This window comes from Rhinolophus ferrumequinum, chromosome X (genome assembly GCF_004115265.2).
Source record: "Rhinolophus ferrumequinum isolate MPI-CBG mRhiFer1 chromosome X, mRhiFer1_v1.p, whole genome shotgun sequence".
In the NCBI taxonomy this organism is placed as follows: Eukaryota; Metazoa; Chordata; class Mammalia; order Chiroptera; family Rhinolophidae; genus Rhinolophus; species Rhinolophus ferrumequinum.
This window is the reverse complement of record NC_046284.1, coordinates 86,689,020-86,712,839: the sequence shown is the minus strand read 5'-3', so window position 1 is coordinate 86,712,839 and position 23,820 is coordinate 86,689,020. Positions and strand designations below refer to the sequence as shown.

General features: G+C 52.1%; 1 protein-coding gene across 5 annotated transcripts; it reads left to right on the top strand.

Moving 5' to 3' along the window:
• Positions 1-1,912: 1,912 nt before the first annotated feature.
• On the top strand, positions 1,913-23,132 carry UBA1 (ubiquitin like modifier activating enzyme 1). 5 transcript variants are annotated; one of them, XM_033105288.1, is made up of 27 exons: positions 4,930-5,136; positions 9,330-9,455; positions 9,605-9,721; positions 9,830-9,888; positions 9,989-10,157; positions 10,250-10,384; positions 11,362-11,468; positions 11,718-11,808; positions 11,921-12,053; positions 12,563-12,660; positions 12,755-12,901; positions 13,037-13,213; positions 13,340-13,444; positions 13,531-13,611; positions 13,938-14,093; positions 15,562-15,727; positions 15,836-16,032; positions 16,721-16,785; positions 17,026-17,221; positions 17,944-18,018; positions 18,122-18,311; positions 20,962-21,050; positions 21,332-21,424; positions 21,556-21,747; positions 22,357-22,458; positions 22,558-22,658; positions 22,794-23,132. In XM_033105288.1, the coding sequence occupies exons 3-27, from the start codon at positions 9,605-9,607 to the stop codon at positions 22,927-22,929; spliced, it is 3,177 nt and encodes a 1,058-aa protein (XP_032961179.1). In that variant the 5' UTR covers positions 4,930-5,136; positions 9,330-9,455; the 3' UTR covers positions 22,930-23,132. The 5 variants fall into 5 exon arrangements, with proteins under 5 accessions (XP_032961207.1, XP_032961179.1, XP_032961201.1 ...); XM_033105310.1 differs by lacking the exon at positions 9,330-9,455 and adding an exon at positions 7,101-7,276; XM_033105303.1 differs by lacking the exon at positions 4,930-5,136 and adding an exon at positions 9,030-9,175.
• Positions 23,133-23,820: the final 688 nt, after the last annotated feature.

Below are 23,820 nucleotides of genomic sequence, written 5' to 3'. Positions count from 1 at the left end.
AAAGATCTGATGGAAGAGAGGTCTTGACTATTGCAAGGGCAGTCTCCTTGTTATGTTCTCTGCAGTGTCCCCAGTGCTCTGCACTTAGTAAGTGTCATGGAGGGTCTCAGCTCCCACTCCCCACACAAGAATGCAGGATACGGTGAGGCCAAAAAGGAACAACAGAGCCACAGATAAGGGAGTCACATCACTATATTCTCGATGGCAGCTGGTCGAGACACAAAAGCAAACATCTGCCAGTACCCCAAGGGGGTCTTCCTGCACCCCAGTCTCAATGGCAGCCAAGTGAGATGCAGGAAGTAGGACCCACACGATCTGCAATCCTCTTATCCACCACGCTTGCTAACCCCACTTGCCAGCCTCAATCCGCCGTCCGCTTCTCTGCCAACCAACCAACCCCTCTTGCTAGCGTAGCCAAGGCAGTTATATTAGTAGCTAATGGCTAACTGGTTACAGCTGATGACCAACTAGTCACAGCTGATGGCCATCTATTACCTGAGCCAGCATCTTTCCATATGAGGTCGAGAGCCTTCTGCTCTCTGGGACTCTGTCCCCACAGTAGGCATTCAATAAATCTTTTTCAAATGAACAAATTTGGAGGTTGTTGACAAGATATGAGGTACAGAATTTGGGATAAGATGTTAAAGGCATTTTGTGTTAAACACCTTCGCTCAAACATCTTCTCAGCGAGGCCTTCTGTGGGGACAGAGCCAGGAGTGCAGTTTCCAGGCTCTCGGCCTCACGTGGAAAGGTGCTGGCTCAGGTAGTAAATGGCCATCAACTGTGATTGGATGGCCATCAGCTGTGGCTAGTTGGCCGTCAGCTGTAACCAGTGAGCCATTGGCCACTAATATAACTGCCGTGGCTACGCTAGCAGAAAAATAGGGCCTAGCAAGAAGATGGTGGCTGAGCTACCAAGCGGCGGAGTGTGGATTGCGGATTGCAGAGGCGGATTGCAGCTAGCAAATGGGGAGTCGGTCGGTTGGCAGAAAAGCGCACGTCGTGTGAATCCAGCCTCCAGTGAGACTATAGTGGTATGACTCCCCTATCTATGGCTCCGTGGGTTTTCCTTTCTGGCCTCACCGGGTCCTGTGTTCATATGTGGGGAGCGGGACCAGAGACTCCGCATGACACCCCGCGTGACATCTTCCTTGACCCCACTGTCCCCCAAATTTCTGCTTACCTTGTTCTATTTTTCTCCATAGCATTTAGGAATTATATATACAACACACATTTGCATATATATTTAGTTATATATTCACATGCAAATATAGAATATACACGATGTATTAAATGTAAGACATTTATTATATACAGATGTAAATTATTTACATATTGACACTAGCTATCATGTTATGTAAACTATGTAGTATTTATATGTACATTGTATTACATAATATATATTATATAGTCACATGTATCTATTTTAATACATATTTATATGCGAAGCTATAATTTTTACTTATGTGTTATGTTTATGGTCTGTCTCTCTTGCTAGAATGTCAGCTCCGTGAAGGCAAGAAAGCATCCCCAGCGCCTGACCTACCGCTTGAGCTCCATAAATGTCAAATGAATGAACTCCTTTGGCCATCTGAGCCTCAGCCTTCCCATCTGGAGGATGGGTGTGTCTTTCCATTTGGAGGTACCCCAGTGTTCCGCTCCCTTTTCTCACTCCCAGAGCACCGCTCCCGGAATTCCACAGCCCAGGTTTACATTTTCCCATACCCTGGCCGCTGATGCCCACCACGTGCACCAGCCGGGGGCCAGATCGGACTACCACCCCCAGCATGCCTCGCGCTTTCAGGAAGGACCACAACCCGTAGGGGTGTCTGGGTCTGACACGTTCTGCCGAAGGCGCGGGAGCAGGGGCGGGCGCCCCTCTAGCTAAGCGTTTGTGGTACGTCCCAAACCGGGGCCCTCCAAGTCCCCGCGCTTCCGAGCTCCGCGCAAACTCTGGCTCTTCTTGTGCGACGGAGGTGGTTTGCTCTTCCGTTGCCCCGTGGCTTCGGCTCATCTCCAGCAGGAAGGCGAGGCTTCCGCCCGGCGCAGGGGGTGAGCTGGAGCACGGTGCCCCCCAAGCCCCTGGACAGAATTTGAGGGAGGGGGCTCAGTTTCGGGGATCCCCCAATGGGCATATTTGGAGGCTCTGGGCCCGGGATGGCTTTTAGGGGTGGCTGTTTTTGAGGGACCCTTAGGAAGTGGCTTTTGGGGACTCCGGGGAGGGATGTGGGAATCTGTTGTAGGAAATATCCCTTGGAGACAAGGTTTATATACCCCTCGGAGACAGGGTTTAGGGGGATGTTTGGGGAGACCCTTATGGTCCATGAATGAGTACTCTGTCCATGAGGCAGGATTTGGGGTGCTTCCCAAGGGGAGAGGCGAAGTTTGAGGTCCCTGAAGTCAAGGCGGAATTTTGAGAGGGCTTGTTTTCAGGAGAGGTCCTGACCACGGTAGGAACGTTCAGGACCGACGTGGCATTGTGAAGGTATCTGTGGCCTTTGTGACCTCTGCTTATATGATGCGGTTCCCCCCCCCCCCGTGCTTGATTACTCGGGGCGGGGAGACTGGACCGGTCAGAGCCCACAAGTTGTTAGGAGAGGAGCCCCCAGCCCAGGCTGTGGAAGGGACGCCGGAGCACAGCTTGCTACGCGCTTCCCGAGGGTACTGGGTGCCACCCGGCCTTCGTTGGCCGCGGCTTTCTTCATTATTCATGAGGAGGTGGGGCTATGAGGAAGCCCATTTTTTTGCCTCTTTCGCACCTGGTCCGCTGGAAGTATCGGCTTGTGAATTATTCACGATGGGGCGGATCAGCGTGCTGAAGGGGCGTTCTACAGTTTGCCGGGCAAACTAGACCTCATTGATTAATCGTAAAGGTGAGTAGCACCCAAGTTGTCAGTGGCTTCTCTAGGGGCGTTGTGCATAATTCATGAGGGGCGTAGCTTTTATGGATTCATCTGCATGATACACTGTTAGCTTTGCCTTGTAGGCTCCAGGGTTTAAACCTCGTGCATGGTTCATTTCTTAAAGCTCAGTAATCTCAGATTATCAACAAAGGATCTAGATTCAAATCGTCTTCTTTCCAAGCCGTGTGATCTTTGTCAAATCTTTCCGTGAGCCTGAAAAGTGGGCATGGGCATGATGACGATCAGATTAATTTACACTAATTTAGCACTTTATTAGCACATTTAATCCCCACAACAATCCTAGGAGGTAAGTTGTTATTATCCTATTTTATAGATGAGGAAACTGGGACACCGGGAGGGTAAGTAATTTGCCTACTCCCAGTCAGTGAGTGGCCGAGCCTGCATTCAAACCTAGCCAGTCTAGTTCCAGAGTCTGTACCCCCTAATTTAATGGTACTACCACTGTTAGTTAAATAGAACTATGTGCCAGGCACGGTTCTAAGCCCTTTCTACATATTTATTCATTTAAAATCCATCATCAGGTAGGTTACTATTCTCATTTTATGGGTGGGGAAGCAGTGGCCCAGAGAAGTGAAATGTCTGGCCCCAGGTCACAGCGCTAGTCATCGGTAGGTGGAAGTGATTTTTGTGAGGGTTTAAGAACTCTCTAAGGAGGTCACCTTTGAGCTGAGACCCGAAGGACAAGAAGAAGGACAAGAAGAAATCGATTTCCTGCTCTGCATTCCTGAGATCAGTGGCACAATGCCGGGAAAGGAGACACCACATCTGTTAATGGGATCTATTATTATTCGACAGAAATGTATTCGGTGCTTGGGGTTCATCTGGCAGTCAGTCCTACCTATTTAATGGATATTGGTGGCCTGAGCTTTCTGTTTTCCAGTGTCCTTCTGGGAGGGTGTTTGAAGGCATTATTTTTTAAATAATGCCCCAAGTTGGGGGGCTTCTCTAGTGGTTGCGAATACGCTCACACACAACTAATTTTATATTAATATATTTACATATTACCTTTATAGTAATATACACATATATATATTTTAAAATTTAACAGTGCCCTGTGCCAGCACTACACTGAGCTCATCCATAATTCATATTCTCTGATTTTGATAATATATTGCCTTATGAGGTAGATGGGTTCTCTTGCTATCCCCATTTTACAGTCATGGAAATTGAGGCACTTGCCAGAGGCATGTAGTGCGTCTGGATTTGGTTGGAACAAGGCAGCCCTATTTCACGTGCAGTTAGTCAGGGGTGGGGAGGCGGCTGCTACACTTCCCCTGGGTTTCCGCCATGGCTCTGCAGCATCGGCTTTTATTATTCATGTACAGGAAGGCTTGCCCATGTTGCCAGGGCTGGATTACCCTAATCCCTACTTGCTGGGAGGGCTGTCCATCCAGTCTCATGCATAATTCATAATGAGTGGGTGGGACCTTTCTTGACCTCTCTGAGTTTCCAGGTTGAGCTGCTGCAACATTGTTACTCATTATTCATGAACCGGGTAGGGTATTTTTTCTGTAGTAGCCCTATTTCCCAGGTTACAGAGTATTAGATGCTGTAATAGGTGGGCCTGCCCCTTTTGTTCCAGCCCACGGGGCCTCATGCATTATTCATAAGAGATGTAGCCTTGGTCTCCTTGGCTTCCGGGCTGCTGCAAGATCATTCATTATTCATGACAGTGGGGCGTGGCTTCCATGTTGGCTTTCTGGTCGCAGAGTGTTGGTCAACCAACCACCTGGGCATATACATAATTCATGATCAGGAAGTGTGGGCTTGAGGTCCCTTCTTGGTTTCCATGGCAGCCTGGCTGCAGCAATATATTCATTATTCACGTTCCTCTGCTTTCCTGGTTTTCCTAGTTAGTGCCATAGTAGCCACCAGGTGGAGCTATTCCTCTTCAAATGAGTCCCTGACATGCGGGGATCAACATTCATGATTCATGAATGGGCGCGGTCTGCCTGCATCCGGGTTCCTGGGGGTAGGGCCCAAGGTTTTGTTCCGGCCTTGGGCTCAGCAGCCGCCATCTTGTGTCGGCGGCGGAGGTGAAGGAGGCTACGGGGACGAGCGCAACCACTACGGCCGGGGGAGGAGAAGGCGGCGGAGGCGGCGGCGACGACTCTAGGCGGCCCAGGCGGCGGGGAGGAGGAGAAGGAGGAGGGTGGCTTGGCTTCGTCTCCTACAGGAGTTGGCGGCGGCGCGACCCGGGGAACCGGCATTGGTAACAAACGGCCTCTCTCAGCGCCTTGGCCGGGGTTTCGGGATGCATTGGAAGGGACAGGGCCGGCGCTGGGCCAGGCTGATGTCGGGGCGGGCAGTGATAACTCGGAAGCTGGGGTTCGGTGGTCGGGGGGGGGTGCAGATCTTGGGGCGGGGCCGACATTTCCCATCCAGGACCAGCCCAGTCCCTCGGCCTCGTAAATGTGACCTTGGGGTCAGACCCTCGGGATCTGTTTGTAAAGACTCCGGCCCAGTATCCCTAGTCAGGGGCTGACCCGGTCCCGAACCTTGCACTACAGGTCAGAACTGCCCCTTATCACCAATAGAGCCTTACCGGGTTGAGACTCCTGGCCAAAACCTCCCAGCAATGCATATCGTTAAAGACTGCCCCTAGTCCCTCAGCTCTCCAAGAGGGTGGCTTCCAAGAGGGGCCAGACCCCGGGGAGGGTTCATATGACTTTCGTTTCTGAGAGTCTTTTCTAGCATCTTCAGATCCTCCTAACACACACACACAATCTGCCCTCAGACGTTCCAAGTAGACTAGACCCTGGGAAAGGCCATCTGGGCCTGGCCGCCACAGCAGAGACCCCTCCACATGTCAGGTCTCCCAACCCCACCCCGCCCTTAGCGTCTTCCATCAGAAATCCTCTGGACCAGCACTTCTATTCAGAGGCCCCGCTCAGCATTTACTTTGAGAGACTCACTTCAATTTCTAGAATCTGCCCTTAGAGACTGTCTCTAAGTGAATGCCCCCCTTTTTCATGCTCCCAGTATTCCCTTCAGAGACCACCCCCTGCAGGCATATCTCCCTCATCAGGCGCCCCTAACCCCCAGTGTCTTCCTTCAGAGCCTCCCAGGGTAACAGGCACCAGACCTGTTTGGACACAGTCGTCCATCAGGGATAGAGACCACCCCCCCCCCATCTGCCCTGCAGACCCTGTCGGCTCCTGGCCTCCCCCACCTCAGACACTCACCTCTCAAACCCCACCCTTCACTCAATCCCTGCCTTTAAAAGCCAACCAGGGTTCCAGCTTCTCTCACAGATCCCTTAACCTCACATCAGGTTTCCGAATCTGCCCTTGGCCTTTCAAGGTCCACAGCATCTTCAGTCACAGGTCCTCAGCTTCTGTTTTTAGCTTCATAGGACCCTACCATCATTGTCAGATGTCCCTTCCCCCAACAGGCCCAGTTGTCCTCCAATCAGAGCAGAAAACCCCCTTCTCAGCTTCTACTCTCGGCACCTCCATAGGATCCCACATAATTGGTCAGAGAAACCCAATCCCGCTAGGGGACCTAGCCAGTACCTGCTTGCTGAACTTCATAGGGCCAGAACTAGCTGGGCTCAGCTTCCCCTTTCCACTCCCTCAGAGAAGCTGCAGTCCCTGGTCTGTTTCAGTGAGCTCAACACAAGGTCTTTGTGCTCCGGTAGAAATCCCTCCTCAGCTCTACCCTGCGCCTCAGCATCACCCTCATAGCCTCCTGGGACTCTGGCATCAATGTCAGAGACACCTCTCCCCCTGCAAGTCCCTGGGGTTTTTTTTTTAGCAAAGATTTATCTTTGCCACCAGCATCTGTCCCCAGGGCCCTAGAGTCCTCCTGATGGACAACAGCCCTCCCCCCAGATCCCAGTATCTCCCTGCTGCCTCCTTGGGTACAGAATCCCCCACCCATTCCCTGTGCAGCTTCCATGGAGCCCAGCAACTGCCCTCCCACCTCCTTGCAGCCTCTGCGGGCCTGCAGTGTAATTTCCCTGCCCTTCCCTAAAGGAGCCTTTTCCCGAGAGCCTTTGGGAAGATTTAAAAGTTCCTTTCCAAACGTTTGAGTCTTAATCAGCCTTGCCAGGCTCCACCCTGCCTGTCCTGACCCACCGGCCCCCAGGGCTGCTAACATCTCCTTTCCTGCCTCCCTCTGAGCCTCCCTGGACTCAGACAACAGCCTCCTGACTCCTCTCTTTTATGTTCCCAGGGACTTCTCAGTTAATCCCTCCCAGGAGGCTTGACAGGCCCCAGCATCCTGTGCCCTAGCTTCTCCATCCAGATAACCTGACCCCCTCAAACCTTCTCCAGGACTCCTACCTCAAACCTCTGGTTTGGGTGGTAGAGAATGCTCAGGCTTCAAAATCACCAGTTTGGAGACCCAAGGCAAGTTCTGAAACTCGGAGCCCCAGTTCAGCTTTGCTGAACAGTTGGTAGTGTATGCATCCTAGTTGGGGCCTGAGTATATGTTGAGGGAGAAAGGGTATCGATTTTGTGCTGGGGGTGGAGGATCTTGAGCTCCTCTGGGACTTCTGCCCCAGACCTGTTCTGCATTGCCTTGAGACTGGCCTGTTCCAAACCTCTGCAATTGAAATGTACTCTCAAAACACCAACCAACACCTGCTTAGACCCTTGCTGCCTGCACTAGGGGTCCAAAGGTGAAAGGTACAGATACTAAAGATCTCTCTGGCCCTGGATCATCTCTGACTTAGGGAGTGGAGAGATGGTGTGTCCCAAACAGGCAAAGCAGTGACAAGGCAAGGAGGTAAGGAATGGAGGCCACTGCAGGTGCCCAGGCAGGCACTTACTCGCGTCCTCAGATTGCTGAGTTGTAACCTCAGACCTTGATTTTTTTTTTAAACTTTCCCAGTTACCCCTTGAGGATAGTTCCATTTGCCTCTGCTTTTGGAGAAAATGGGGCTAAGAGGAAATGAGATCCCTACCCAGGTCAGAGAGCCAGTAAATGGAAAAATATGATTTGCCTTTGTGTCCCTAATTCACCAAGTCTCTTCCTACCTAGGTTGGTTCTTAACTTTCCTAGTAATTCAGCTGGCTGACTCCGGCCCTAGCCAGCCATGAGGCCTCCTAGGTCCTCCTCTTTCACCCCTGATCCCTTAGGCCTGTGTGCTGGGCCCTGAGCTGGGTCCTGACTCTAGTATTTCCCCCAGGAGGCATTTGGCAAACAGTTCCTCACCAGCTGCTTCACTCCCGGCAAATGGCTGGAGTTCCCTGGGCCTTTGTTTTCTTATTTATGGTGTGGGCATAAGGTTATTTGGTCGTGGACATTGCTGGGATTAAACAAAATCCATTATTCTGACTGACAGGCAGTAAGCCCTTGCTAGATAGCAGGGAGCTCCTGTCGTCTTGCTTAGTGCTAGAGTGTGACAGGTGCCAAAATGGAATCTGAGGTACTTGGTGTGATTGGGTTCAGTGTAGAACAGAGGCCTAAAGGAGCATCGGCAGCGAGGAGATGATTCAGGGTCCTGTTGTCTCCAGCGTCTGCATCCAGTCACCCCTACCCCCACCCCCAGATTTCACTTCCACGGCAGGCTGCATTGTTCTGTCTCTGGGACCTAGTGTGTGACCCTTGGCGAGTTAACTTGCCCTCATGAGCTCAGGTTTTCCCACTTGTCTGGCAAGGACGCTCAGCCCTGCCTTACATTGAGGGGATGACACCTGATCACACACACCGGGAGGCAGCCTGGGCTTCAGGCTCAGCCGATCCTGGTCTGAACCCAGCTCGTCACTCTGTGGGAACCTCTGTCAAGTCAACACGTCCCTGAGTGAAGTTTTTTCCCTCCACTGTGAGTTGGGGGGTGTTGTTGATAGTAGTCCCAACCCCATGGGGTTGCTCTGCGGACAAAGTGAGGCAAGGCTCATAAAGTGCTCAGTATGATGTCTGGCCCAGGGCGGACTCCCAATAAACACTCACTTATCATTGTTAACCTGCTTAAGGGACTCCACATGCAGATGAGGCTTGGAAGATGTGTGTGTTCTCTCTTCCCTGGCAAGTCTTATTGGCCTGGGTGTTTTCCCCTCCCAGAGCTGGGGCGGGAGGGAGGGGACGGGGGTGGGGCTTTGTAAAACCCCTCCCTGATCCCCTCTGGGGACTGGGTTGTCTGCCATCACGCCACTCTGATGGATGTCCAAGTCGCGTTTCCCTCCGGCACCCGTGTCGCAGGGGTTAAGGGAGAGGAGAAGGGCTGCTGGTTATTGCTCACCTGCTCTGTGCCAGGCTCTATGGTCTGTGTTCTATCTCATCACTTCAGCAACTCCACGGGGTAGGTAAGTGGTGTTATCGCCCCGGTTTTACAGCTGAGGGAACTGAGCCATAGGGGTTAATGAGATCTGTTAAGGAGTGGCAGGCTGACCTGAATCTCTATCCCTCCTCTGACTTCCCCACAAGTACATTCTTCTTGTCACTCCTTTCACCCTACAGGATTGGCGTCTCTCCCTCATTATGCTGGGCTGGGGAGAAAAGCGAATGGCCTAGTGGTCAGCAGCATGGATTGCAAGCCAGACCACCTGGGTTCAGATCTTAGCTCTGACAGCTCTGTGACCTTGGGCAAGTCACCTCACCTCTCTGTACCTGTCTCCTCTTCTGTAAAATGGGGATACTAGCCCTTAAGTCTTCCCTCCCCCCATAGTCGCCACTAACCAACAGAACCACCCACGTGCCTCAGGCTCACCTCTGACCTTCCTTTTTCCCTCCAGATGTCCAGCTCGCCGCTGTCCAAGAAACGTCGCGTGTCCGGGCCTGATCCAAAGTCGGGTTCTAACTGCTCCCCTGCCCACTCTGTGTTGTCTGAAGTGCCCTCGGTGCCAACCAACGTGAGTGTCTTCCTGGATACTGGCAGACGGGGTGGTGGGCGGGAATATCTTCTGTGTCACTGTCCATTTGTCCATACCCTACTCATGCATGTCTCCCCTCCATCCTAGGGAATGGCGAAGAACGGCAGTGAAGCAGACATAGATGAGGGCCTTTACTCCCGGCAGCTGTAAGTGGGGCCGGAGTCGGCCAAGAGGTGGGAGAGGGGCTCTGAGAGGATGTGGGCAGGAAGGCCAGGCCCTGACCCAGCATGCCCCCTAACCTGACAGGTACGTGTTGGGCCATGAAGCAATGAAGCGACTCCAGACTTCCAGCGTACTGGTATCAGGCCTGCGGGGCCTGGGCGTGGAGATTGCCAAAAACATCATCCTTGGTGGGGTCAAGGCTGTCACCCTACATGACCAGGGCACTGCCCAGTGGGCTGACCTCTCTTCCCAGGTACCTCTTCCTGGCTCCCTTCTCCCCTGCCGAGGGACTAGCCTTCCCAGGCTCTGTAGCCACTTCACTTTGTCCCCTACCCCCCTTTGCAGTTCTACCTGCGGGAGGAGGACATCGGTAAAAATCGGGCTGAGGTCTCTCAGCCTCGCCTCGCTGAGCTCAACAGCTATGTGCCTGTCAGCGCCTACACTGGGCCCCTCGTTGAGGACTTCCTTAGTGGCTTCCAGGTACCTTGGGCATGGCCCAGCTTCCTGCCCAATTCTCTCAGAGCCCATCTCTGGTGTGTTTATTTGTTCGGTATTTAATGGGCTGGCCCGTGTGCCAGATTTCATGCTGGGGGTGCAGCTAGGGAATGCAGGCAGGATTTAGACCCTGGACCTGCCTGCATTCCAGGGCGGGGAGATGTGAACAGACAAGATGATACAGCACAGGGGTAGGAGCACAGACTGGAGCCATATTGCCTTGGCATGAGTTTCTGCTTCTACCACTGTGACCTCGGGCAGGTCTTATCTCCTATGCCTTACTCTTTCCTGTTTTGTAGACTGGGGGGTGGGGGGGTAATACCGACCTCAAAGAGTTTTTGTGAGGGATAAGCACTTAGAATAGCAGCTGGCACATGATAAAGGGCCATCTGGTTGTTTGTTACATAAAAATTCTGGGCTGGAAAGAGTAACTGGGAGCTGAGATTCTGCCCTGGTGTGCCCCAACAGCCAGGGCATTGCCGCCAAACCCTGAGGTAGGGGTAGGAGATCCCTGGTGGGGAGGGGTGCGCATTCAGGCAGAGAGCAAAGTCCCAAGGGTCGTGGCTGAGCAGGCGTTGTCTTGAGAACTGGGAGCAAGTGGGTGTGGTAGGAATGAGCTCAGACTTTGGCTGGGGACTGTTTTACCTCTTCTGTGTCTCATAGGGCATGGCAGGGTTGCGGGCAGGCGGCAGTGGGTGTTGGCAAATGAATGAGTCAGATGTTCTCCAGACTCTGTCCTCTCAGCTGCCTCTTTACCTTGTCTGCCAGTGGTCTAGGATCTAGAGACTCATAGGGATACAGTTTCTCTTCACTGAGGTCACGGCCTCTGAATCTAATACAAAGTAGATACGTTGATACTTTGTGTCTGTGACAGGGCCAAACCAGCAAAGCCCTCAGGACTCCCTGAAGCCTCACAGCAACCTTCCTCCATTCTCACCCTGAGCCTCCTCCACTCTCCACAGGTGGTGGTCCTCACCAACACCCCCCTGGAGGACCAGCTACGGGTGGGTGAGTTCTGTCACAGCCGTGGCATCAAGCTGGTGGTGGCAGACACACGGGGTCTGTTTGGGTGAGTATCGCCTCCCTTTCCCCCCCCCGACCCCTGCCAGGCCCAAGCCAAGACCCCCGAGGTCTCACTGCCCTCAGCCACCCGGGTTTTGGATTCTGTGGGTTCACCTCTCCATGTGGCATAAGCGCCATCTGATTCCCAGCAGGGATGGGCTGAATTTGCTCAGCGAGTATTTGCTGCATCTTGAGGGACACACGGGGTCCCTGCATGCATGGGATTTGGGCATCAGCCCTGTTGCCCCCTCTACAGGCAACTCTTCTGTGACTTTGGAGAGGAAATGATCCTTACTGATTCCAATGGGGAGCAGCCGCTCAGTGCTATGGTTTCTATGGTCACGAAGGTGAGGAGACCAGCCTCAGGGGTCCTGGCAGGCAGCTGGGCAGCAGCAGGCCTTCCTTTCTGCTCGTGGTACCCTGCGCTTCGCCTCTGAGACTCACTCTTCCTTTAACCAGGACAACCCTGGTGTGGTTACCTGCCTGGATGAGGCCCGACACGGGTTTGAGAGTGGCGACTTTGTCTCGTTTTCAGAAGTACAGGGCATGGTTGAACTTAATGGAAGTCAGCCCATGGAAATCAAAGTCCTGGGTGAGCTAGGGCTGTGGGGGAATTGGGAGATGGAAGGTGTGTCCCTGGGCTCTGAGCGAGGGGAGACACACCCTGGGTGTCGGAGATGAACCAGGGGCAGAGTCCCCGGGGGTCTAATCAGAACTGGTGGGCAGTGGGGAGAGGTGCTGTCTTGTGTCTGAGCTGTTCCTGGGAGAATAGATCGCTGGTATCGGTGCTGAGGGAGAAAGGTCTCTGATGTTTGAACGGAACAGATAGTATATCCGCTCGTGTCTGAGCTGATTTGGACAAGGAGCCGGGAATGTATTTCAGTATAGACTTGGGGCCAGGGACACAGGGTCTCATGGGTTAGGGGCTGGGTCTGGGGCAGAAAGGGGATGGCTTCTGACACCAGGTGGAACCTGGGATGGAGAGGAGATGGCTCCTGATGTCTGAGCTGGGCCGGGCACGGATTTGTCCTTATCCTGTGGGTGTTGTGGGTTTTGTTGGGGGGGGGGGTGGGTAGCCTGACAGCTTCTTGTCTTCCCTAGGTCCTTACACCTTTAGTGTCTGTGACACGTCCCACTTCTCTGACTATATCCGTGGGGGCATCGTCAGTCAGGTCAAAGTACCTAAGAAGATCAGCTTTGTGAGTGTGGGGAGTAGGAGGCTGTGGAGGTGCTTCTGGGCATTTCTAGGTTCTCCATTTCTTTCTTATGGTTCTGATGCCCTGTCCCCCACAGAAATCCTTGTTGGCCTCACTGGCAGAGCCCAACTTTGTGATGACAGACTTCGCCAAGTTCTCCCGGCCTGCTCAGCTGCATATCGGCTTCCAGGCCCTGCACCAGTTCTGTGCTCAGCACGGCCGGCCCCCTCGGCCCCGCAATGAGGTGGGTGGGTGGGCAAGCCAGCCAGGGCAGATGACCTTGGTACTGAAGGCCCACCATGCCTCTCTACCTGTCCACCTTCCCCCCACCGCCTCAGTGGCCTGATAGGTGTGCCCTTGGTTCCTTCTGCCCCACCAGGAAGATGCAACAGAGCTGGTGACCTTAGCCCAGGCTGTGAATGCTCGAGCCCGGCAAGCTGTGCAGCAGGACAGCCTGGATGAGGACCTCATCCGGAATCTGGCATATGTAGCTGCTGGGGATCTGGCACCCATAAATGCCTTTATTGGGGGCCTGGCTGCCCAAGAGGTCATGAAGGTCAGCATGAGTGGAGAAGGGCAGGGTAGGAGGTGGGCCAGGTACCTCCCTGGCCGCATCACTTGTCCATCTATGTCAGGCCCCCATTAACCACTGACCGGTTCCCCTTTCCTCCCCAACCTCTAGGCCTGCTCCGGGAAGTTTATGCCCATCATGCAGTGGCTATACTTTGATGCTCTGGAGTGTCTCCCTGAGGATAAACAGGCCCTCACGGAGGACAAGTGCCTCCCGGTATGTGAGCGGGTCCCATGGGGAAGGTGTCGTTGGGGGCATTTTTGGCAAGACCCTTCTGACCCTCCTCCCTTCACGTTCCCCAGCGCCAGAATCGTTATGATGGGCAGGTAGCTGTATTTGGCACAGACCTGCAAGAGAAGCTGAGCAAGCAGAAGTACTTCCTGGTGAGTGATCCCCTTGGACACCTCCTGGCGTCTGGCCACCTCTTCTGGGTCTCCTGCCTCTTGAGGGGAAGGGTTTTTTGGTTCTTCTACCTCTGTTGCATGGCTTTGCCATTTTCTTTATCTTGAGGGAAAGACTGGTGCATCCTTCTGCTTGTCCCCTCTGTGCCACTTCCCTCAGATGACTGGTTGCTTATTTCTTGTGGCCCTGGGACTTGAGGATGGGGGACTAGATCCTCTTCCTGGCATTTGCTGTCTTCAGAGGGAGTAAGGACTGATGCTAACCTGCCTTACCCTGACTATCTTGTCTTTTCTTGCATGTTTCCTAGGTGGGTGCAGGTGCCATTGGCTGTGAGCTGCTCAAGAACTTCGCCATGATTGGGCTGGGCTGTGGGGAGGGCGGAGAAATTGTCGTCACAGACATGGACACCATTGAGAAGTCAAATCTGAACCGACAGTTTCTGTTCCGGCCCTGGGATGTTACGGTGAGTGAGGGGGTGGGATGGAGGGTGCTTTGTCTTCTTACTTTCCTCCTGTCTTTTCCCATTCTTTCTGGAAAGGAGGCCTTTCCACCTTTTCCTCTCCTTTGTCTCTTAATCCTCAGTTTTTCTCTGTCACTCATTCAACAAACATTTAGTGAGTACCCTTCCATTGACCCCACCATTTTTCATCCCCTTTTTTTTCCCCTTGACCTCTTATCAGTGCTGTTAGGACAGTGTATTGGGGGTCTCCCAAACCATCCCCAAGTTCAGTGATTCGTTAGGAAGACTCACAGGACTCAGTATATAGTCAGTTATATTCACAGCTGTGATTTCTTCCAGCAAAGGATGCAGAGCAATATCAGCGAAGGGAAAAGGCATGCAGGGTGAAGTCTGGGGGAGACCAGGCACAAGTTTCCAAGACTTGCAGTGGAGTCACAGAGGACGTGTTTAATTCCCCCAATAGCCAGTTGCAACGACATATGTGAAATGTTGCCAACCAGGGAAGCTTGTTAGAGACTCAGCACCCAGGGTTTTTACTGTGGGCTGGTCATATAGGCACCCTCTGCTGGGCACGTACCCAAATTCCAGATTCCCAAAAGGAAAGCAGGTGTTCAGCAGAAACCACATTGTTTGTATAAGCAGACTAGGCAGAGAGAGCCCCCCTTACCAGGTAAGGAATGCTGAGAACACTCCCCAAATCCAAGTTCCCAGACATTAGCCAAGGACCAGCCTTGCAAGCAGGCCTTTGCTTGGGGAATGCTTTATGCCTGCTAGGTTCACTCTTCTCTGCACAGATGCAAGCTGGGTTGTACAGGAATCTAGCTGGGAAGTCTTCTGTGGGGAACAATGTTAGTTATAGTTAATGTCCATGATAAGTGCTCTGCAAAAGAAACGGCAAAAATAAGGGAAGTTGGGTGGGTCCGGGACGTGGGTTTGCTCTTTGGATCGCAGTGGTTGAGGAAGGGTCTGCAGACTTGGAGGGTGTGGGTGAGTAGAGCCCCCTCTTCTGGGGAAGAGTGTTCCAGGCCACGATCCAGAGGTTGGGGGGACAGCAGGAGATGAGCCAGAGGAAACGGGCCCAGCTCCTTTTACCCTCGGTGGAGGTGAGAGCCAGGCGACAGTTCTGAGCAGAGGAGGGACAGGACCTGACTTGAGGCTTTGAGAGGATCCTGCTCGTCTGTGTGCTAAGGTCCTGTTTTGTTTGAGGGAATGTCCCCAACCCTGGGTGCTGTTATCTGAAAGAACAATAGATGTTGGGTAGGCAGAGGACCAGATGGCTGGCCTGTTGTCGCCAGTCGGTGTGTGGCCACTGCTTCCCTTTCCGCGGAGCCCCTGCCACGTCTGTCACAGCCCTAGCCATGCTGCACTGTCACAGGCTGTCTCCTGCTAAACCAGCGAGCCTCCTGAGGTTGGTTGACTGAATGCACGAATAACCGAGCTGGTTCCCCATCCTCACCCTCACCCCCTCTAGAAATTAAAGTCTGACACCGCTGCTGCAGCTGTGCGCCAGATGAATCCACACATCCGGGTGACAAGCCACCAGAACCGTGTGGGCCCTGACACGGAGCGCGTCTATGATGACGATTTCTTCCAAACCCTGGACGGTGTGGCCAATGCCCTGGACAACGTGGATGCCCGTGAGTTTCGAGGCGGGTGAGGAGGTCGGGCGCGCGCACGCATTCTCCCTCTGCCTCGCTGCTGTCTGTCTCCCTGTCTTCACCTGATAGCCTGCCCCCCACCCCCAGGCATGTACATGGACCGCCGCTGCATATATTACCGTAAGCCGCTGCTGGAGTCGGGCACACTGGGCACCAAGGGCAATGTGCAGGTGGTGATCCCCTTCCTGACGGAGTCGTACAGCTCAAGCCAGGACCCGCCTGAGAAGTCCATCCCCATCTGCACACTGAAGAACTTCCCTAACGCCATCGAGCACACCCTGCAGGTGATCAGCTTTGGGCGGTGAGGAAAGGGAGCAGGAGCCCTGCCTCTCGGCCGCCGAGCTCCTGGTCTGCGGGTGTTGCAAGCCTAAGCGCCAGATGTGCCGTTTATCCAAACCTTCCTCCCTCACTTCCCATCCAGCAGCCTAGGTTCCTAAAATGGTTCATTCTTTTGTTTTTTAACTTTGATTTTGGAAATTTTTCAACGTGTAAAGGAGTATAAAGAGTAGGATTGTGAACACTCAAAATACCACTCATCACCTAGATTTAACAGTGGTTCCTGTTTTGCCACATGTTCTTAGTGTGTATTTTTCTTCGTGCTGAAGTGTGTCACGGACATCATAACACTTCACTCCCTAATACTTCAGTATACTTCTGCAAAGGGAGGGTGTGTTCCCAGATAACAGGATCTCTTAGCTTTGGCCAGATATTTCTTTGTCAGGGGAGTAGGAGATGACCTGTGCAAACTCACTAGTTTTACCACTGCCCAGATCAAGTTCATTGGCTTTTAAATTGAGGTGCTGGGGTGGGTGGGAGAGTGCGGAATGTTAGGAGCAGTGGTTGGGGGGCTGCCCTTCTCCCAGACCATTTGTGTTCTTCCTACTTGATTTGTTCACCGATGTCTTTCTAATGTCTCTGGAAACCCACTTTGTCAGCCATCACCCCCATGTAATTCATTTATTCTGTCCTTAGTGGGCTCGGGACGAGTTTGAAGGTCTCTTCAAGCAGCCGGCAGAAAATGTCAACCAGTATCTCACGTAAGTAACCAAATGCCCCCTCACCCCATCCCCCTGCCTCCTAGCCAGGGCATCCTGTGTGCCTTCCTCACCATTGTAACATCTAGTGCCAGGCACACTTCAAATCAATCAATGAATGCTTGGGCCTCATACCACTGGGGTTGAGGACTGGCTTTCTGTGGAGAAGGTGGGGGTGCCCTGGAGCCCGTTTCTGAGGCTGCTGTGTAATCCTGCCCCTTTGATCCCTCTAATTCCTGATAGAGACCCCAAGTTTGTGGAGCGGACCCTGCGGCTGGCTGGCACCCAACCCCTGGAGGTGCTGGAGGCGGTGCAGCGCAGCCTGGTGCTGCAGCGGCCACAGAACTGGGCTGACTGTGTGACCTGGGCCTGCCACCACTGGCACACCCAGTATTCTAACAACATCCGGCAGCTGCTGCACAACTTCCCTCCTGACCAGGTAATATCCCCTTGCCAGGTCCATTTGGCAGAATCCGAAGCAGGAACCTGCTGTGGGCTCCTCCCGGTCACTAGTCCCCCTGTGGCAGGTGCCCTGAGGCACAAAAGAATGGTTAAACCTGACTTATTCTTCCCGTCCCCTTTCCTTTGAGCGTGAGAGTCCCCTTTCCTTTGAGCGAGAGACGTCATTTCCCCTGCTTGTGCTATGGGCGGAGTCATAACAACTCCCAGGCGATAGGGATTGTGCGGGAGAAATTACGGAGTTAAGAGCACAGGAATCAGTGTGGGTTCAAATTCCAGCTCCATCTGCACTTGGGCAAGTCACATGACTTCTCTTTGCACCTCAGTTTCCTCATCAGTGAAGTAGAGATAATAGTATATCTACTTCGTGGGGATTTTTGTGAGGCTTTATTCATACTTACTAACATCAAGTTCATACAGTGCCTGGCAATCCATAAGAGTTTGTTGAATGGCTATCTTGCACAAAGCGATTGCCCGGGAACTGGTGGTAGTTTTTTCTCAGTGATGTCCCTGCTTCGGCCTGGCATCAACTTCCATCTACAGGACTCTACAGTCTGAATCTTTCATGGTTGACTCCAGCCTGCTGTGTGTGCCCAACCATAGTGAGTCAAGGCCCATCCGGGGCCAAGGTGAGGAGTCAGGATTGTTAGAGAGGCCTCTGCTCTCTGGTCCTGTTCCTCAAAAATCTCTCCACTCCTTTAGCTCACAAGCTCTGGAGCTCCATTCTGGTCTGGGCCCAAACGCTGTCCACACCCACTCACCTTTGATGTCAACAATGTAAGTCTCCTCCCTGGGGTCTCCTAGGGTCGGTGGGTGGGAGGCCAAGAATCCCCAGACAAGGACTGATGTGGTCCCCCTTCTGGGTTCTGCCTTCTCCCAGCCCCTGCATCTGGACTACGTGATGGCTGCCGCTAACCTGTTTGCCCAGACCTATGGGCTGATGGGCTCTCAGGATCGAGCTGCGGTGGCTGCACTCCTCCAGGCTGTTCAGGTCCCCGAGTTCACCCCCAAATCTGGTGTCAAGATCCACGTCTCTGACCAGGAGCTGCAGAGCGCCAATGCCTCTGTTGGTGAGAGTGTTAGGCCGGTCAACCACGAGTCACCTCCTCACTTGTCCCCTGCCCAGCTCAGCCTCCGCAGCAGTGCTCGGGCTCTGCTCTGCAGTCCCAGGCCTGAAGCTTCCCCACACCGTCCTTTGAGTCTCTCTTCCTCTGAAATGCAGGTGGTCGGTGGGGGCAAATTCTCTCCCTCACTCCCACTCTCTAGCCCTCGGGAGAACTAGCTGTTTGTTGCTCTTGCTCTGTGTAACTGCCTTGAAAGAAAAACTTGTGTTTCTTCTTGATCTATCTATCTGGGGGGGTATGATCTCCACCAATTCCCTTGATATCCACCTCCATCTTCCCAGGACCCCATGTTCCTTCACGTGCTTCTTCACCCTAGTATGCCCTCCATGTAGTTTTCTTCCTTTCCCTCTCAACACTCCCTCCTTGTCTCCCTCTCCATATCTTCCCCCCTGTTCCCCCCTTTCTCCATCTTTTTCTTCCAGTTTATTCTGTATATCATGGGTAAAGGGCCAAGTATTATAGTAACTCTTACCGTGTTTCCCCGAAAATAAGCCCTAGCCGGGCAATCAGCTCTAATGTGTCTTTTGGAGCAAAAATTAATATAAGGGGCTGGCCTGGTGGGTGGCTCAGGCAGTTAGAGCTCCATGCTCCTAACTCCAAAGGCTGCTGGTTCGATTCCCACATGGGCCAGTGGGCTCTCAACCACAAGGTTGCCAGTTCGATTCCTCAAGTCCGGCAAGGGATGGTGGGCTCCGCCCCCTGCAACTAAGATTGAACTGGCACCTTGAGCTGAGCTGCCTCCCGGATGGCTCAGTTGGTTGGAGAGCATCCTCGCAACCACAAGGTTGCCGGTTCGACTCCCGCAAAGGATGGTGGGCAGCGCCCCCTGCAACTAGAAAACGGCATCTTGACCTGGAGCTGAGCTGCGCCCTCCACAACTAAGACTGAAAGGACAACAACTTGAAGCTGAACGGCACCCGCCACAACTAAAGATTGATAGGACAACTTGACTTGGTAAAAAGGCCTGGAAGTACACACTGTTCTCCAGTAAAGTCCTGTTCCCCTTCCCCAATAAAATCTTAAAAAAAAAAAATAATAATAATATAAAATAAGTAAAATATTTTTACTTATATATTTACTAATAATATAAAATAAGTAAAATTTACTATAAGTAAAATAAGTCTTATAGTAAATAAATAGTAAAATATATAGTCTTATAGTAAAATAAGACCGGGTCTTACATAATGTAATGTAATATAACATAATATAATATATAATATAATATAATATAACATAACATAATATAATAAATATAAGACTGGGTCTTGTATTAATTTTTTGCTCCAAAAGACGCATTACAGCTGAATTTTCTGGCTAGGCCTTATTTTCGGGGAAACAGGGTAGGCTTTATAGACCATACATTATCTGCACCTGTCACCTTTGCAGTTGAAGCACAAAAGTAGCAATACATAACAGTAAATGAACAAGTGGAACTGTTCCCATAAAATTTTGTTCATAAAGGTGGCAGGCTTAATTAGGCTCATGGGGCCCCGTGGTCTGGGTTCATCCACTCCTTCCCCTCCACAGATGATGAATGCATCTGTAGTTATGTAACTCCCCCTGCATTTCCCTTCCATCTTCCCCTTCCTCTCCATATGTCTTCTCCCATCTCCCTTGTCATCACCCCATCTTCCTTCCTAAATATCCATCCCCTCATGTTCCTCTTTGTATTAGGTTGGCGCAAAAGTAATTGCGGTTTAAAGAGTTGAAAAAAAAAAAATTGCAAAAACCGCAATTATTTTTGCACCAACCTAATACATTTCTTTCCATCTTTCCTTCACTTCTCCCTTTATTTCTCTTTTTTTTTTTTTTTTTTTTTAAGATTTTATTGGGGAAGGGGAACAGGACTTTACTGGGGAACAGTGTGTACTTCCAGGCCTTTTTTCCAAGTCAAGTTGTTGTCCCTTCAATCTTAGTTGTGGAGGGTGCCGTTCAGCTTCAAGTTGTTGTCCTTTCAGTCTTAGTTGTGGAGGGCGCAGCTCAGCTCCAGGTCCAGTCCTTTATTTCTTTTATTCATATATTTCTTCTATCTCAAATATGTATATATAGTATATGTAAGATATATGTAGAAATTATATGATGTACATAAGGTGTTAGTATGTATAATATATATAAAATCTCCTACCTGTCTCACCCTCTTAAATGCCCCCATGCTCCCATTTTCATGTCGTCTTCTCTCCCCCTCCATATCTTTCCTCTATATTCACATTTGCATATTGCCCCCCAACTTCTCCTTTACAAATCTTTTTCATCAGCCCTTCCCCTGTATCCTCCATGTTTCCCCACCTCTCTACATCATTTTCCCCAAGATCTCCCGCTCTCCCTGGATCTCTCCATCTCTACTTTCTCCTAATGTCATCATTTTGGTTCCATAGTGTCTCTAGCGATAATGCTTGATAACCCCCTCTTCTTGTCTTCAGGTTTGTGCTCTACTGCCCTGTCTGCCTCTCCCCCTTGCCCCTCCTCCTCCCAGGATGGCTTTCCTTTTCAAATCCTTTATCTACCTGAATACCTCTTGGCCCACCCCAGGCTCCCGTTTCCATCTCAGACCCTGGCCTGGGATTTAAAGGGCTCATGGTATCCTCTCTTCCTGCAGATGACAGCCGTCTAGAGGAGCTCAAGGCCACGCTGCCTAGTCCAGAAAAGCTCACTGGGTTCAAGATGTACCCTATCGACTTTGAGAAGGTGCTGGGTGGGAGCCCTGGGCAGGCAGGGGCATGGGTTAAGCATGGATGGGCTGGACAGAACAGATCTCTGGGGATCTGGAGGCAGCCCCAGGCCTTTGTGGGGATTGGATGATGGACCTACCATGTGGCCTTGAACGGATAGGTGTTCCCAGCCATGCCTTTGTGATCTGAGAGAGCCTGGCAGGTAATGGCAGTGTCCCTAGAGACCAGGCATCCTCTTCCTCCTCTCAAGACTCTTATTATCTCCCCACCCTCCCTCTCTCCCCCAACGCATTAAAGGACGATGACAGCAACTTCCATATGGATTTCATTGTGGCTGCATCCAACCTCCGGGCAGAGAACTATGACATTCCCCCTGCAGACCGGCACAAGGTGAGGGGAATCTAGACCTAACGTTCATCCCCTCCTGGGCTTGACTGAGTTCCCCACATTCCGTCCCTCCTGTAGACTCGGAGCCACTTCCCCCTTCAACACAGCCTTCCTTGATGTCTCCTGTCTCCCAGAGCAAGCTGATTGCAGGGAAGATCATCCCAGCCATCGCCACAACCACAGCAGCTGTGGTTGGTCTTGTGTGTCTGGAGCTCTACAAAGTGGTGCAGGGGCACCGACAACTTGACTCCTACAAGAATGGTTTCCTCAATTTGGCCCTACCCTTCTTCGGCTTCTCTGAACCCCTTGCTGCACCCCGTCACCAGGTGAGGGCCTGCCTGAGGGGTGAGGTGTTTGTAGAAGCTGGCTCTAGTTTGCTTCATAGACTTGCACCAGGTGAGGGTTTCTGTCAATGTGTACCTACTCCTTTTGTGCACCCCTTGTTCATGTATTCACTCATCATATTTTTCGAGTACCTTCTATGTGCTAAGCACTGGCATAATTCTGCCTGTGGAAGCCCTCAGAAAAGATGGGAAGTTGAATTTTGCCCTAGGAAATTATTAACTATACAATAATAGCAACCGACATTTATTAGGTGCTTACTATGCTAAGTTCTTCTACTTGCTTCGTTTATTAATTTATTCAAATATTTATTGAGCACCTGCTATGCCAGGTACTCTTATAGGTGCTACAGTTATATTAATGAGATAGATTAAATAATACAATAAGTGATTTTGGAACCCTGAAAAAAGAATAGGATACGGGGGGCTTGAGAGTACCAGGTGGCAAAGGGTGGGTTTGGGATTTTAAATATGGGATGGTCAGAGCGGCTTGTGATCTCACTTAACATGTCTCTGCATGAGTGGGGGTGGGAGAGTGATGGGGCTGGACGCTCTGGTGGCTCCCACCCCACTGACCAGCTCCTTGTCCCGCAGTACTATAACCAAGAGTGGACGTTGTGGGATCGCTTTGAGGTACAGGGGCTGCAACCTAACGGTGAGGAGATGACCCTCAAGCAGTTCCTTGATTACTTTAAGGTGAGGCCCCTTCCTCGCTCTCACCCCACCTGGGGGGGGGTGTGCAGGTGACTGGCCTGTCCACCCCCGTGACATTGCCATCCCCTCTCCCTCCTCCAGACAGAGCATAAATTAGAGATCACCATGCTGTCCCAGGGCGTGTCCATGCTCTACTCCTTCTTCATGCCAGCCGCCAAGCTCAAGGAACGATTGGATCAGCCGTGAGTTGGGTGGCGGGGAGCCTCGGCTTGCAGCTGGCCCAGTCCTCTTCCCTGCCCTTCGCCTCCTCGGCCCCCACCCACCTGCCCTTCCACTGGGCTTTCTGCCTTCCTGACCCTCTGCTCCCCTGCCCCCAGGATGACTGAGATCGTAAGCCGTGTGTCGAAGCGAAAGCTGGGCCGCCATGTGCGGGCGCTGGTGCTTGAGCTGTGCTGCAACGACGAGAGCGGCGAGGATGTTGAGGTCCCCTACGTACGATACACCATCCGCTGATCGCCATCCCTTCCCGTAGACTGGTCCCAGCCCCCGTCTTGAGACCCCCCTCCAGCCCAGGGCTCCCATTTGACCTCTGGCCGTAGCCCAGCAAGCCAAGCCTGGTGTTCCCTCCTCTTCCCCCTACTTGAACCCCTCTTGCCATTGCTTCCTATCTTGTTCGGAACCTAAATCCTAATAAAGAATTATTAACCCAGACGTGACATGCCCTGCTGGTTCCAGGGAAGGAAGGGGCTTCCTGGTTCAGATGGTAACCCAGAGGGCTTGGCCCCACCCCAGCTGCCAGTTTCCTGGGCAGAGAAAATGTGGGAATTGCCACCTTCTTCCTCCTGCCCTCCCTGCTTAGGAAGAAGTAGAGGCACCAGTGAGGCCATAGAGAGCAGCTACCTGGGTCCAATTTATTTGAGCTGAGTTACAGTTCCTCTTTTTTCACCTCCTTATTCCCTGCCATATTGATGTTGGGTCAACATGGCTTATATCCTTGGGGCAGATACCTTTCAGCCTGGCTCAAGGCACTCAGACCCTGGACATGCCATTACCATCATGATTCCCAATGCCAAAAATGCCTGTGATGCCCTTAGTTCAACTTCCCTGCTGCAGGGAGGCCTAAAGAGCTCTGCTGGACTGAGGAATGCCAGTGCCTGTGCATACTTCACAGTTTTTATGAAAATATTTAGCTGAGAACACCTGTAGAGGAAAAGCCCCTTTCCCGGCCCAACTTACCCCATGGCCTGGTCTGCCTGTCCTGAGGGACGCCAGAGAGGCAGCTCTGGGGGCTGTGGGTTGTGATTGGTTAGAGCAGGTAGTGGGAGCCTCACCTCAGACCCCAACAAGACTATGTTCCATCTTTAGTCTTGGCTGAGCACTCCAAACAGTTGAAAGCACCAGTCT

What these genes read in the sequence shown, in the direction of transcription:
- UBA1 (XM_033105316.1), top strand. Translation starts at nt 9,605, where the DNA reads ATGTCCAGCTCGCCGCTGTCCAAGAAACGTCGCGTGTCCGGGCCTGAT. An exon ending in TCCGGCCCTGGGATGTTACG is followed by an intron (nt 14,094 to 15,561) that starts GTGAGTGAGGGG and finishes CACCCCCTCTAG; the next exon opens with AAATTAAAGTCTGACACCGC. An exon ending in AAGGAACGATTGGATCAGCC is followed by an intron (nt 22,659 to 22,793) that starts GTGAGTTGGGTG and finishes CCCTGCCCCCAG; the next exon opens with GATGACTGAGATCGTAAGCC.